Here is a 12,500-nt window from a genome sequence, read left to right as displayed (position 1 = left end):
TTAGCTCGGAAAAGTTTCCTGCTATCTGATTAGTTAGAATCATCTTGTCCAACCAATCAGCGATCAGGAAACTTTTCCGAGCTAAAAGGGCACCCCTGCGAGTCGGTGCAAATCTGCCTCACTAAAAAGAATTGACTATAGTAACTATAGCAGAGCAAGATAGGATTATTAAGAACTAGGAGTAAAAATGAGTTTATACTATCACTATTACTACTAGTAACTATATCTCAGAAACATAAGATTATTAAGGAATAAAAGAAAGCATTAAAAAATAATATTACGAGCAGACTATCGTCAATTTCGCTTCATAGTTCGGTAATTATCTGCAAATGTCATTGAACTTTGGAGTTATTGCATTTTGGACATCGAAGCTTTATTCTTTATAAAATTTTGTAAAAGGTTATAAAATATGAATGAATATAAAGCTTTATTTAACAATACTAATTTACTTAATTATGTTAAAAGCCTTATATTTCTGACTGGATATTAAGATCACTTAACTATATATATATATATATATATATACATATACGTATGTGTGCGTGTGTATAACCACATAGAGAGAGAGAGAGAGAGAGAGAGAGAGAGAGAGATCGAATATATACTCACATATGTAAAAGATACATACGTACACACATACACACACATATATATAAACATATATATATATATATATATACACTCATGTATATATATATATATATATATACACAGGTATCTGGAACCCTCTGTCAACTATAACATCACTGACACACTGCACTTTCCCAATGCGTAACAGATGGCCTGTACCGTTAAGAACATCTAGAAACGCACGTCTTCATACTCACGTTTTTGCAATGTAAATTACGTGATAATCTCAGATGTGTATAATCGTCCAGTTAATGGCTGTTGTATAAATGACTTCGAATCAAGAAAAGTTTTAACACATTAATGCTAAATTGGGAGTAATATCTTAAGAAGTCTTTTTCTTCATAAGATATTAATAAAGTATTTTTTTTTTCAATTATTTGGGATTCATGTTTAATCTGTGCATGAATTTTGGTCTATACAAATATAATTAAAAATGCTTTTAGGATTGATCTGTTTCTATATTGACATAAAATAGCACTTATTATTATTATTATCATCATTATTATTATTATTGCTATTATTATTATTATTATTATTATTATTATTATTATTATTATTATTATTATTACTTACGCTAGAACCCTAGTTGGAGAAGAAGATACTATAAACCCAAGGCTCCAACAGGGGAAAATAGCCCAGTGGGGAAAGGAAATAAGAAAATATATAAACTATAAAAGAAGTAATGAATAACGAATATAAAACATCTTAAGATCAGTAACAACGTTAAAATAGATCCGTCATATATAAACTATGAAGAAAGTCTTATGTCATCCTATTCAACATAGAACCATTCACTGCAAGTTTGAACTTCTGAAGTTCCATCTATTCTACTGATCGATTAAGGAAGATCATTCCACAGTCTGATCACAGTTGGAATAAACCTTCTCGAATACTTTGTAGTGTTGAGTCTTATGATGGAGAAGACATGAATGTAAAACTTCAAAAAATGTACACTAATCAACAATTTCCTGCATCGTAAAGGCAAATAGTAAAAAAAAAGTACCAACTTATAAGCAAAAAGAATGTTGTATCTTAACCCTTTCAATGTTATTGGTGACTTAGTAAAATTTTTAAAAGGGGAAACCTCTTTTAAAAGCATCCAAACTATAGAAAGTTTGTGTTCAATGGATAGGGGTTGATGAGACCTTTCCAATAAATATCAACAATCTAAAGTTTGGGCGGTATTGGAAGTTTTTGCTACATACAAATTTTCGTTGAATTCGCCACTGACACTGAAAGGGTTAAACACTGTATTTCTTCAATTTCTTTGGTATTCAATGCATTTCCACTTGCTTATATATATATATATATATATATATATGTAATTATATACATATATATGCATATATACATATATATGTGTATATACATATATATATGTATATATATATTTATATATATATATATATACTGTATGTATATATATATATATATATATATATATATATTAAAAAACAAACGAAAAAAATGCAGAGAAATATAACTTTGATGTTACATTTACCCGATTTTTAAAGAAAACATTAACAAATACATAAATGTTTTTAAATATTCTCATAAACACTTCATTTCTTGCATATATAAACTTGTTTTTAATTTGTGAGTCAAGATTGGAATAGATCACATTTATCAAAATATATAAGATTCCAGTAGATAGCACTTCTTGAAATATAAATTATTGGCGTAGATTGCATTTCACAAAATATAAATGATTATGGTAGATTATACTTCTCAAAAAATGTAATAGATCGCATTTCTCAAGATAAAACAAAAATTGGAGTAGATTACTTTTCTCAAAACAATAAAGATTGGCGTAGATCGAATTTCTCAATATATAAATAATTGGAGTTGACTGCCTTTCACAAAACATAAAAGACTGCCGTAGATCAAATTTCTCAAAATATAAAAGACTGGAGTAGATCACGTTTCTCAAAATATAAAAGACTGGATGAGATCACATTTCTCAAAATATAAAAGACGGGTAGATCACATTTCTCAAAATATAAAAGATTGCGTATCGCATTTCTCAAGATATGAACGACTGGAGTAAATCAAATTTCTTAAAATATAAAAGATTGGCTTTGATTGCATTATTTAAAACATAAAATACTGGAGTACATAACATTTCTCTAAATATAATAGATTGAAGCAGATAGCATTTCTCAAAATATGAAGGATTGTCGTAGATCGCAGTTCTCAAAATATGAAAGATTGACGTAGATCGTATTTCTCAAAATACGAAAGATTGAAGTAGATCGCATTTCCAAAAGATGAAAGATTGACGTAGATCACATTTCTCAAAATATGAAAGACTGACCTAGACCGCAGTTCTCAAAATATGAAAGACTGACCTAGACCGCAGTTCTCAAAATATGAAAGATTGAAGTAGATCGTATTTCTCAAAATATGAAAGATTGACGTAGATCTCATTTCTCAAAATATTAAAGATTGAAGAAGATCGCATTTCTCAACATATGAACGATTGGAGTAAATCAAATTTCTTAAAATATATAAGATTGACGTAGATCGCATTTCTCAAAATATATACTTGAAACAATAACCAATCAAACTTCAAAAGTGTATAAAAACTGCCACGAAGCCCACACCTGAGCGAGACAGATTGTCCAAGCGCAAGAAAGCAATCTCACCAACGTTAGTTAAACACTGACAGACATATGTCTCAAACTGAGCACGGACTTGGCCTATAAAATCTGTTACACAGCAAGAGGTGACCTGGAAAAAAAAGTCTCGAACATGAAATGGAGAACAGCAGGTGATGCCTGTCGTTTAATGACAAAGTTTGAGTAGCGGTTGAATAGGTTTGAGTGCGATGGTCACGTTTAAACCGAGAGGAAGACAAGTCAAGTTCAAGGACAAAAACGCTGACGTATGCATAAAGACACGTGTGTTGTTGGGATCACTTCTCGCTGACGCATTGAAGTCTAATCAATTCGTTTCATATAAAAAAAAATGGTGATCATAAAATTTATTTGTTTACTGAAATAAAATTCTAATAATTTTTGTTTTCTAAAACTAGATCCTTTATTCGTTTAATTATTATTTTGTACAAGTGAATGATTATTAAAACCACGATTAATATACTAAGTCAAAAACATTTTGGTTTTTGTGATATTCGTAATCCATACAAATAATAATTTATTTCCGACAAAAATTAAATTAGGGAATATTGCAATTCCTAACAATAAAGTTAATACTAAATATATAACCAGTTGAAATGATTACGATTTATATAAATAATTCTGTAGTTGAACATTTAATGAATATTGGTTGTTTGCAATCCTATTCTTTTATAAATAAATATACAATAAACACACATACACACACACACATACATACATACATATATATATATATATTGTGTGTGTGTATGTACACATACACACACACACATACATACATACATATATATATATATATATATATATTGTGTGTGTGTATGTACGTGTGAGTGTGTGCAACTATGTATGCATGATTTTATAACCAAAACCCTTTACTGATTTTATGTAAAACTTCTAGAAAGAAAAAACGAAATTCCGGTCACCATCTGACGCAAACACTCACACACATTATATAAAAAATAATTTATATGTTGCAAGCATTATACATTAACATAACTATATATATACATATATATATATATATATATATATATATACAAAACTGTAATGTTACTGTACCAATGAATAGTATTCCCTCATTTTGGCGTCGAGAAGAAAGCTGGCACTCGCGAAGGCACTAAAAAAATTTCTATTTCAACAGAGTCAAAAAAAGTCACGGGATTTCTTTTACAGTCCTTCGACAAGAAAGTCTAAAAGAAGCGAAGTTTCCAGGTATTTCCAGCACTGAGGTAAATCACACACGCGAGGTATTAATCGAAGCGGAGAAGTTAAAATCAAAGTTAAAATCAAAGTTAATAGCAGAGGCCGTGCGTGGATCAGTTAAGGTATTCTGGGTGTGCTAACGCTGTGGCTGCTACAGAAGAACTGTCTAAGACACCTCTCTCGTTGCACCTCCTCAACTCTCGGCAAACAGCAAGGAGAAAGAGATGCATCACGCCCATCCAGAGAGAGAGAGAGAGAGAGAGAGAGAGAGAGAGAGAGAGAGAGTGGGTGGGGGCTGTCCACACACCTGCCTTCCAGACCACCATGGTCAGTGAAAGCCAATGAGAATAACGTTCTGAGACAAAAGACCCGTTATGATTGGTTGAAAATCCATTGCATGAGAGGGGGAAGGGGAGGGGGAAGGGGGTGCAAAAAAAAAGGGGGTAAGCAAGGGGGTAAATGAGCAGTAGGCAAGAGAGTCGTGTGCGTCAGATGCGTCGTTGAATGTCGGGAAAGTAGGTAACTGTGTGAGGCAGCAGATGGTTGGCTGGTTGGTTGGCCGGATACAAAATCAGCCGCGTCTCGTATCTATGGATGTGCCTCCTGTCTGTCTGTCTGTCTGTCTGTCTGTCCGGACGTTGTGGGGACGGAAAAAAGAACTTCATCCACGCCTACGTGCCCACATCAACAGCTGTCCGAGAGTGCATGGTCGGAATTTTCATGCGACAGTTCCTACAGGCGACCGCGTCCCAGTCTTGGGAATGAATAGTTTTAAGTTGACTCCTGTTCCAGAATGTTCACTGGGTCTACAGCAAAAAATTAGCCATAGCCTCTGTATCATGGTCTTCCACTGTTTTGGGTTAGAGTTTTCTTGCTTGAGGGTACACTCGGGTACACTAATCTATCTAATTTTTCTTCCTCTGTACCATGATCTTAAACTGTCTTGTGTTAGAGTTCTCTTGCTTGAGGGTACACTCGGGTACACTAATCTATCTAATTTTTCTTCCTCTGTACCATGATCTTAAACTGTCTTGTGTTAGAGTTCTCTTGCTTGAGGGTACACTCGGGCACACCATATATCTAATTTTCCTTCCTCTGTACCATGATCTTCCACTGTCTTGGGTTAGAGTTTTCTTGCTTGAGGGTACACTCGGGCATACTATTCTATCTAATTTTTCTTCCACTGTACCATGATCTTCCACTGTCTTGGGTTAGAGTTCTCTTGCTTGAGGGGACACTCTGGCACACTATTCTATCTTATTTCCCTTACTCTTGTTTTGTTAAAAGTTTTTATAGTTTATGTAGGAAATATTTGTTTTAATGCTACTGTTCTTAAAATATTTAATTTGTTGTTTCCTTTCTTCACTGGGGTATTTTCCCTGTTGGGGCCCCTGGGCTTATGGCATCCTCCTTCTCCAACTAGGGTTATAGCTTGGCAAGTAGTAATAATAATAATAATAATAATAATAATAATAATAATAATAATAATAATAATAATAATAATAATAATAATAATAATAATAATAATAATAATAATGATAATAATAACAATATTAATAATAATAATAATAGTAATAATAATAATTCCCAGCAATGTTTTTCGTTGTCTTTCAGAGTCGGCTTCATGTTTTATTTTTCGAAGATAAATTAGCCTGATTCACTCACTTCCCAACCCGTCATATAGTTCATCACCAGCAAAGTTGTCACTAGATGAACAAAGTAGACGTTCATTATTATTATTATTATTATTATTATTATTATTATTATTATTATTATTATTATTACTTACTTACTTACTTACTTACTAAGCTACAACCTTAGTTGCAAAAGCAAGAGGTTATAAGCCCAAGGGCTCCAACATGGAAAAATAGCCCCTGGGGAAAGGAAATAAGGAAATAAATAAACTACAAGAGAGGTAATTAATAACTAAAATAAAATATTTTAAGAACAGTAAAAACATTAAAATAGATCTTTCGTATAAAAACTATAAAAACTTAAAAAAAAAAACAAGAGGAAGAGAACTAAGGTAGAACAGTGTGGTCGAGTGTACCATCTCATAACTCCTGCATTTAGGATAGTTTCAAAGACCCTTACAGAATAATTCCTTATGCTTACAAAGACATGCTGAGAGAGAGAGAGAGAGAGAGAGAGAGAGAGAGAGAGAGAAGTTCCCTCAGCAAAAATGAATATTCAGAAGACAAGAAACCGCAAATTCCACATTACAATAACGCCTAAACAAAACACACAATATGCTAAAATGTGATAATTAAATTCCACAAAGAATTAAAACATTAAAACAGCCAAGGAAAAAAAAAGGAAAATAAAAAAAGAATCTGGGAAACATCTCCATTATATTACACAAAGAATTAAAACATTAAAACAGCCAAGGGAAAAAAAAGGAAAATAAAAAAAAAAGAATCTGGGAAACATCTCCCCATGGAACATAAAAGCAAAAACACATCAAAACCGCAAAAAGGGGAAAATAGACGTCCAGCTGCCAGGGGAAACTTATTCCAATTACGTGGAATTAATTTTCCCTTACACTCAACTTTCCATCACTCTATACTCCCCCAACCCAAACCACTTGCCTGTCTGCTTGCCTCCCCTCCCCCCCCCCTCTCTCTCTCTCTCTCTCTCTCTCAGACTATTTTTTTTTATTCTTTGCATGTTTTAATGTTTTAATTCTCTGTGTAAATTAATTATCACATTTTAGCACATTGTGTGTTTTTTTAGACGTTATTGTAATGTGGAATTTGCGGTCTCTTGTCTCCTGAATATTAATTTGTGCTGAGGGAACTTCTCTCTCTCTCTCTCTCTCTCTCTCTCTCTCTCTCTCTCTCTCTCAAATGGACCACCATATGCCTACATGGCTGTCATCTAACAAACAGGCAAACACACATGGTTGGTGATTCACAGACATCTATATCAAGATCATTCACAAACCATCCCCAAATTTCTATTCATTTACCGCAAATGAAGGCAAACCATGACGGCCGAAGCACAAACACATCATAAACAAACAGAACGGGTAATGACTAATTACCCATTGGCATAAATTACCCGTGAAATTAGGGCGTTAGCATTTGTTTACAGTTAATGGGAAATTGAGTTTCTTATGCTTTATTAAATACCTAAAGGTACTGTATATATTAGCATTATACTCGTAATTGTTTTGTTTTTACTTTCATTACTGTAAAGTGACTTTACTTGGAATTTACAGGAGAAATAAATTTGTTTGCAATCGTACAGGAAATTACTTTGCTTGGATTTTTCACTGAAAATTATTTTGCTTGGAATTAGCAAGGGAAACGACTTTGCCTTTACTTAGAATTAGCAAGAAAAATTACTTTGCTTGGAAATAGGAATTACGGAATAATACCTTATGCTTACAAAACATGCTGAGAGAGAGAGAGAGAGAGAGAGAGAGAGAGAGAGAGAGAGAGAGAGAATTTGCTTGGAATTTGCTGCAATGAAAATGAACTTGCTTGGAATTAACAAGGGAAACGACTTTGCTTAGAATTACCAAGGGACTTGATAGTGCCCAGATATTGAAAAAAAAATTACTTTGCTAAGAATTTGAAAAGGAAATTGTTATTGTTGTTTAATTTACAAGATAAATGATATTGCTTGGAATACAAAGGGGAAATAACTTTGCTTGAAATTTGCATAGAAAATGACGTTGTCTAGAATTTGCAAAGGGAATGACTCTGCTAGGAATCTTCAAGGAAAATATTTTTGCATGGAATTTGCAAGGGAAATTACACTTGAAATCTGCATGAGAAATAACCTTGGTTGAAATTCTCAAAGGAAATGTCTTTGTTAAGAATCTGAGAGGGAAATTACTTTGATTGGAATTAGCAGGGTAAATGGATTTGATTGGAGTCTGTATGGGAATTTACACTTTTTGGAATTTGCTGGAAAATACCTTTTTTTTGGAATCTACACGTTAAATTACTCTGTTTGGAACCGGCAACTTGAATGACTTTAATTAAATATTGCAAGGGAAAGTACTTTGATGGGAATTTGCAATTAGGAATGGCTTTGCTTGGAATTCGAAATGGGAATGACTTTCTTTTTAATCTACACTGGAAACCCCTTTCCTTGGAATTTACAAAGGAAATGTCTTAATTAACTAGCTACCTATATCATATCACACATGGGTACGAAATAAAAGTGTAAATAAAATAATTGAACTAATGACGTAAATATAGTGTTAAAGATTAATTGTGACTTAGGCCTATTATCAATAAAAACTGTAAAAATAAAAATATACCTCAAGTTGCAAAACATGGCTCGGTACATTAAAACAAATATAAATAAAAACAAACGATTCCAGAGAAACCTGGAATATCTCGTTATTCTAACAATGAAATAAAATACTGAAAGTAATCGAGTCTTGGGAATATATTGCTAGACACGATTGGGCTGTGGAAAATCATTTTCTTCAAGAAAAGAATTGAAACCTGTTAACTGTTCGGTGCATGGGTTCGTCCGGTAAGAAGGTAAGAGAGAGAGAGAGAGAGAGAGAGAGAGAGAGATGAAACATCACCCAATAATTATGTGGCATAAAATTAATATAAAATACTATTGATTGATATATATATATATATATATATATATAAATGCGTACTCTATGTATGTACTGTATAAATGTAAGTATACAGAAGCCATTCATTATTCACGAATAAAATTATTTTTAATCACGTTACTGTCTATGAATATATCTATTACCTTATGCTGTTTAAAATTAGACATGTAAGGCATTTAACCTAATGTTTCATTAGCGATCTAATACTGTGCAGAAATCTAAAACCCATTTTAAGAGGAAAAGGCATCAAGAAAATTATTATATAAATATATAACAAAAGTATGTAAATATATCAAAGTGTTCCGTGTACTCTTGAATACAAAATCAGCACACCATATTCTAAAAAAAAAAAAAAAAAAAAAAAAAAAAAAAAAAAAAAAAAAAAGCACTTCTTTACATAATCAAAGATGCCTAAATCTGAGAGAGAGAGAGAGAGAGAGAGAGAGAGAGAGAGCTACAAGGATTATGGATGTCTCAAAGACTTTATAGTCCATCCACGGAGACTCCATTTGCTCTTTGGTAGAGCAATTTAGTTGAAGCATTTAGAGAGTTTTTATGATCTTGTCTAACTTATTCTTGAACTACTCGTAGAGGTAGAGAGAGAGAGAGAGAGAGAGAGAGAGAGAGAGAGAGAGAGATTTCTAAAGCTCTTTTCTTTCAGATAATACAATAGAAACAAAGAGTTGCGGTGAAATCTCGATGGAAGAAATAGAAAGTAGAAAATAGAAAACAGATTAATCAATATTGATTAAAAAATTATTACTTACAACTCAGCAGGTAAAAGACGACTTGTTTTCAACGTATGGTCAAGTGGAAGGATCTTATCTGGAATACAATAGGTAAAATACATTAGCATCATGATCATCTGGAATACAATAGGTAAAATACATTAACTTCATGATCATCTGGAATACAACTGACTAAATACATTAGCATCATGATCATCTGGAATACAACAGGTAAAATTCATCAGCATAATGATCACCTGGAATACAATAGATAAATACAATAGCATCATGATCATCAGGAATACAATAAATAAAATACATTAGCATCTTGATCATCTGGAATACAACTGACAAAATACATTAGCATCATGATAATCTGGAATACAATAGATAAAATACATTTGCATCATGATCATCAGGAATGCAATAGGTAAAATACATTAATATCATGATCATCAGGAATACAATAGGTAAAATATATTAGCATCATGATCATCAGGAATACAATAGATAAAATACACCAGCATCATGATCATCTGGAATACAATAGGTAAAATACATTAGCATCTTGATCACCTGGAATACAACAGATAAAAATACATTTGCATCATGATCACCTGGAATACAATAAGTAAAATACATTAGCATCCTGATCATCTAGAAAACAAGATATAATACATTAGCATCTTGATCATCTGGAATACAATAGGTAAAATACATTAGCATCATGATCATCCAGAATACAATAGGCAAAATACATTAGCATCATGATCCTCTGGAATACAATAGGTAAAATACATTAACTTCATGATCATCTGGATTACAATAGGTAAAATACATTAGCATCATGATCATCTGGAATACAATAGATAAGATACATTAGTATCATGATCATCTGGAATACAATAGGTAAAATACATTAACTTCATGATCATCTGGAATACAACTGACAAAATACATTAGCACCATGATCATCTGGAATACAACTGACAAAATACATTAGCATCATGATCATCTGGAATACAATGGATAAAATACATTAGCATCATGATCATCCCGAATACAATAGGTAAAATACATTAAATTCATGATCATCTGGAATACAATAGGTAAAATACATTAGCATCATGATCATCTAGAATACAATAGGTAATATACATTAGCATTATGATCACCTGGAATACAATAGATAAATACAATAGCATCATGATCATCAGGAATACAATAAATAAAATACATTAGCATCTTGATCATCTGGAATACAACTGACAAAATACATTAGCATCATGATAATCTGGAATACAATAGATAAAATACATTTGTATCATGATCATCTGGAATACAATAGATAAAATACATTTGCATCATGATCATATGGAATACAATAGGTAAAATACATTAGCATCAGGATCATCTGGAATACAATAGAGAAAATACATTTGCATCATGATCATCCAGAATACAATAGGTAAAATACATTAGCATCATGATCATCTAGAATACAATAGATATAATACATTTGCATCATGATCATATGGAATACAATAGGTAAAATACATTAGCATCATGATCATCTGGAATACATTAGATATAATACATTAGCATCTTGATCATCTGGAATACAATAGGTAAAATACATTAATTTCATGATCATCTGGAATACAAGAATACAACAGGTAAAATTCATTACCACCATGATCACCTGGAATACAACTGACAAAATACATTAGCATCATGATCATATGGAATACAACAGGTAAAATACATTAGCATCATGATCATCTAGAATACAATAGATATAATAAATTAGCATCTTAATCATCTGGAATACAATAGGTAAAATACATTAATTTCATGATCATCTAGAATACAGTAGATATAATACATTAACATCTTGATCATCTGGAATACAACAGGTAAAATTCATTACCAACATGATCACCTGGAATACAACAGATAAAATACATTTGCATCATGATCATCTGGAATACAATAAGTAAAATACATTGGCATATGATCATCTGGAATACAATAGATAACATACATTTGCATCATTATCATCTGGAATACAACAGATTAAATACATTATCTTCTTGATCATCTGGAATACAATACACAAAATACATCAGCATCATTAATATCTAGACTACAATACATAAAATACATTAGCATCATAATCAGCCTTCTTAGAAATACGAACTTGATCAATTGACAAATTAATAAATTAAATAAATTGATAAACAAAACGTATCTATCACCAAAATCATTTAATTACAAACAAATAAATAAATAAAATGATTCGAACTAATTTGATTACCAATAAATAAATAATAAATAGTTAACTTTGATCTAATTCAGTATTCATCTTCTATCAAATCTAAAATAATTGGATTAAACTATATGATTTAGTCTCAAGTTTTAATTGGTTTTGGGAGTTTTTGATAAGCTTTTTTTTAATATGAAACTTATTAACCTTAATTACGTAACTACAGACTTGGATATTTATTATTTATTTGCAGCAAATGTTTTTATGTTGAACAGGCTGACATAAGTTTTTTTCTATAGCTTATATATGACATATCTGTTTTGATATTTCTGTTTTCAAGATATTCTATTTTAATTGTTCATTATTTCTCATATCGTTTATTTATTTCCATATTTCCTTTCCTCATTGGGCTATTTTTCCCCGTTGGAGGTCTTTGGCTTATAGCATCT

The 12,500-nt window shown here is 31.6% G+C and overlaps 1 protein-coding gene across 2 annotated transcripts in view; it reads right to left on the bottom strand.

Annotated features, from left to right (window-relative positions):
* Positions 1-9,884, bottom strand: part of sn (fascin domain-containing protein singed) — a 145,203-nt gene extending 135,319 nt beyond the window's left edge. The window contains exon 1 of one of the 2 annotated variants that reach the window (XM_068351735.1): positions 9,825-9,884. Coding sequence is in view for 1 of the 2 variants with exons in the window: in XM_068351733.1 (XP_068207834.1) it covers positions 4,326-4,346 (21 nt within the window). In the remaining variant the exon portion in view is untranslated. Of the gene's footprint in view, positions 1-4,325; positions 4,616-9,824 lie in introns of those variants that run through there. The other variant, XM_068351733.1, reaches the window with a different exon arrangement.
* Positions 9,885-12,500: the final 2,616 nt, after the last annotated feature.

This window comes from Palaemon carinicauda, chromosome 28 (assembly GCF_036898095.1).
Source record: "Palaemon carinicauda isolate YSFRI2023 chromosome 28, ASM3689809v2, whole genome shotgun sequence".
Classification (NCBI taxonomy): Eukaryota; Metazoa; Arthropoda; class Malacostraca; order Decapoda; family Palaemonidae; genus Palaemon; species Palaemon carinicauda.
The sequence above is the reverse complement of the archived record's forward strand: the minus strand, read 5'-3'. Positions and strand labels throughout refer to the sequence as shown.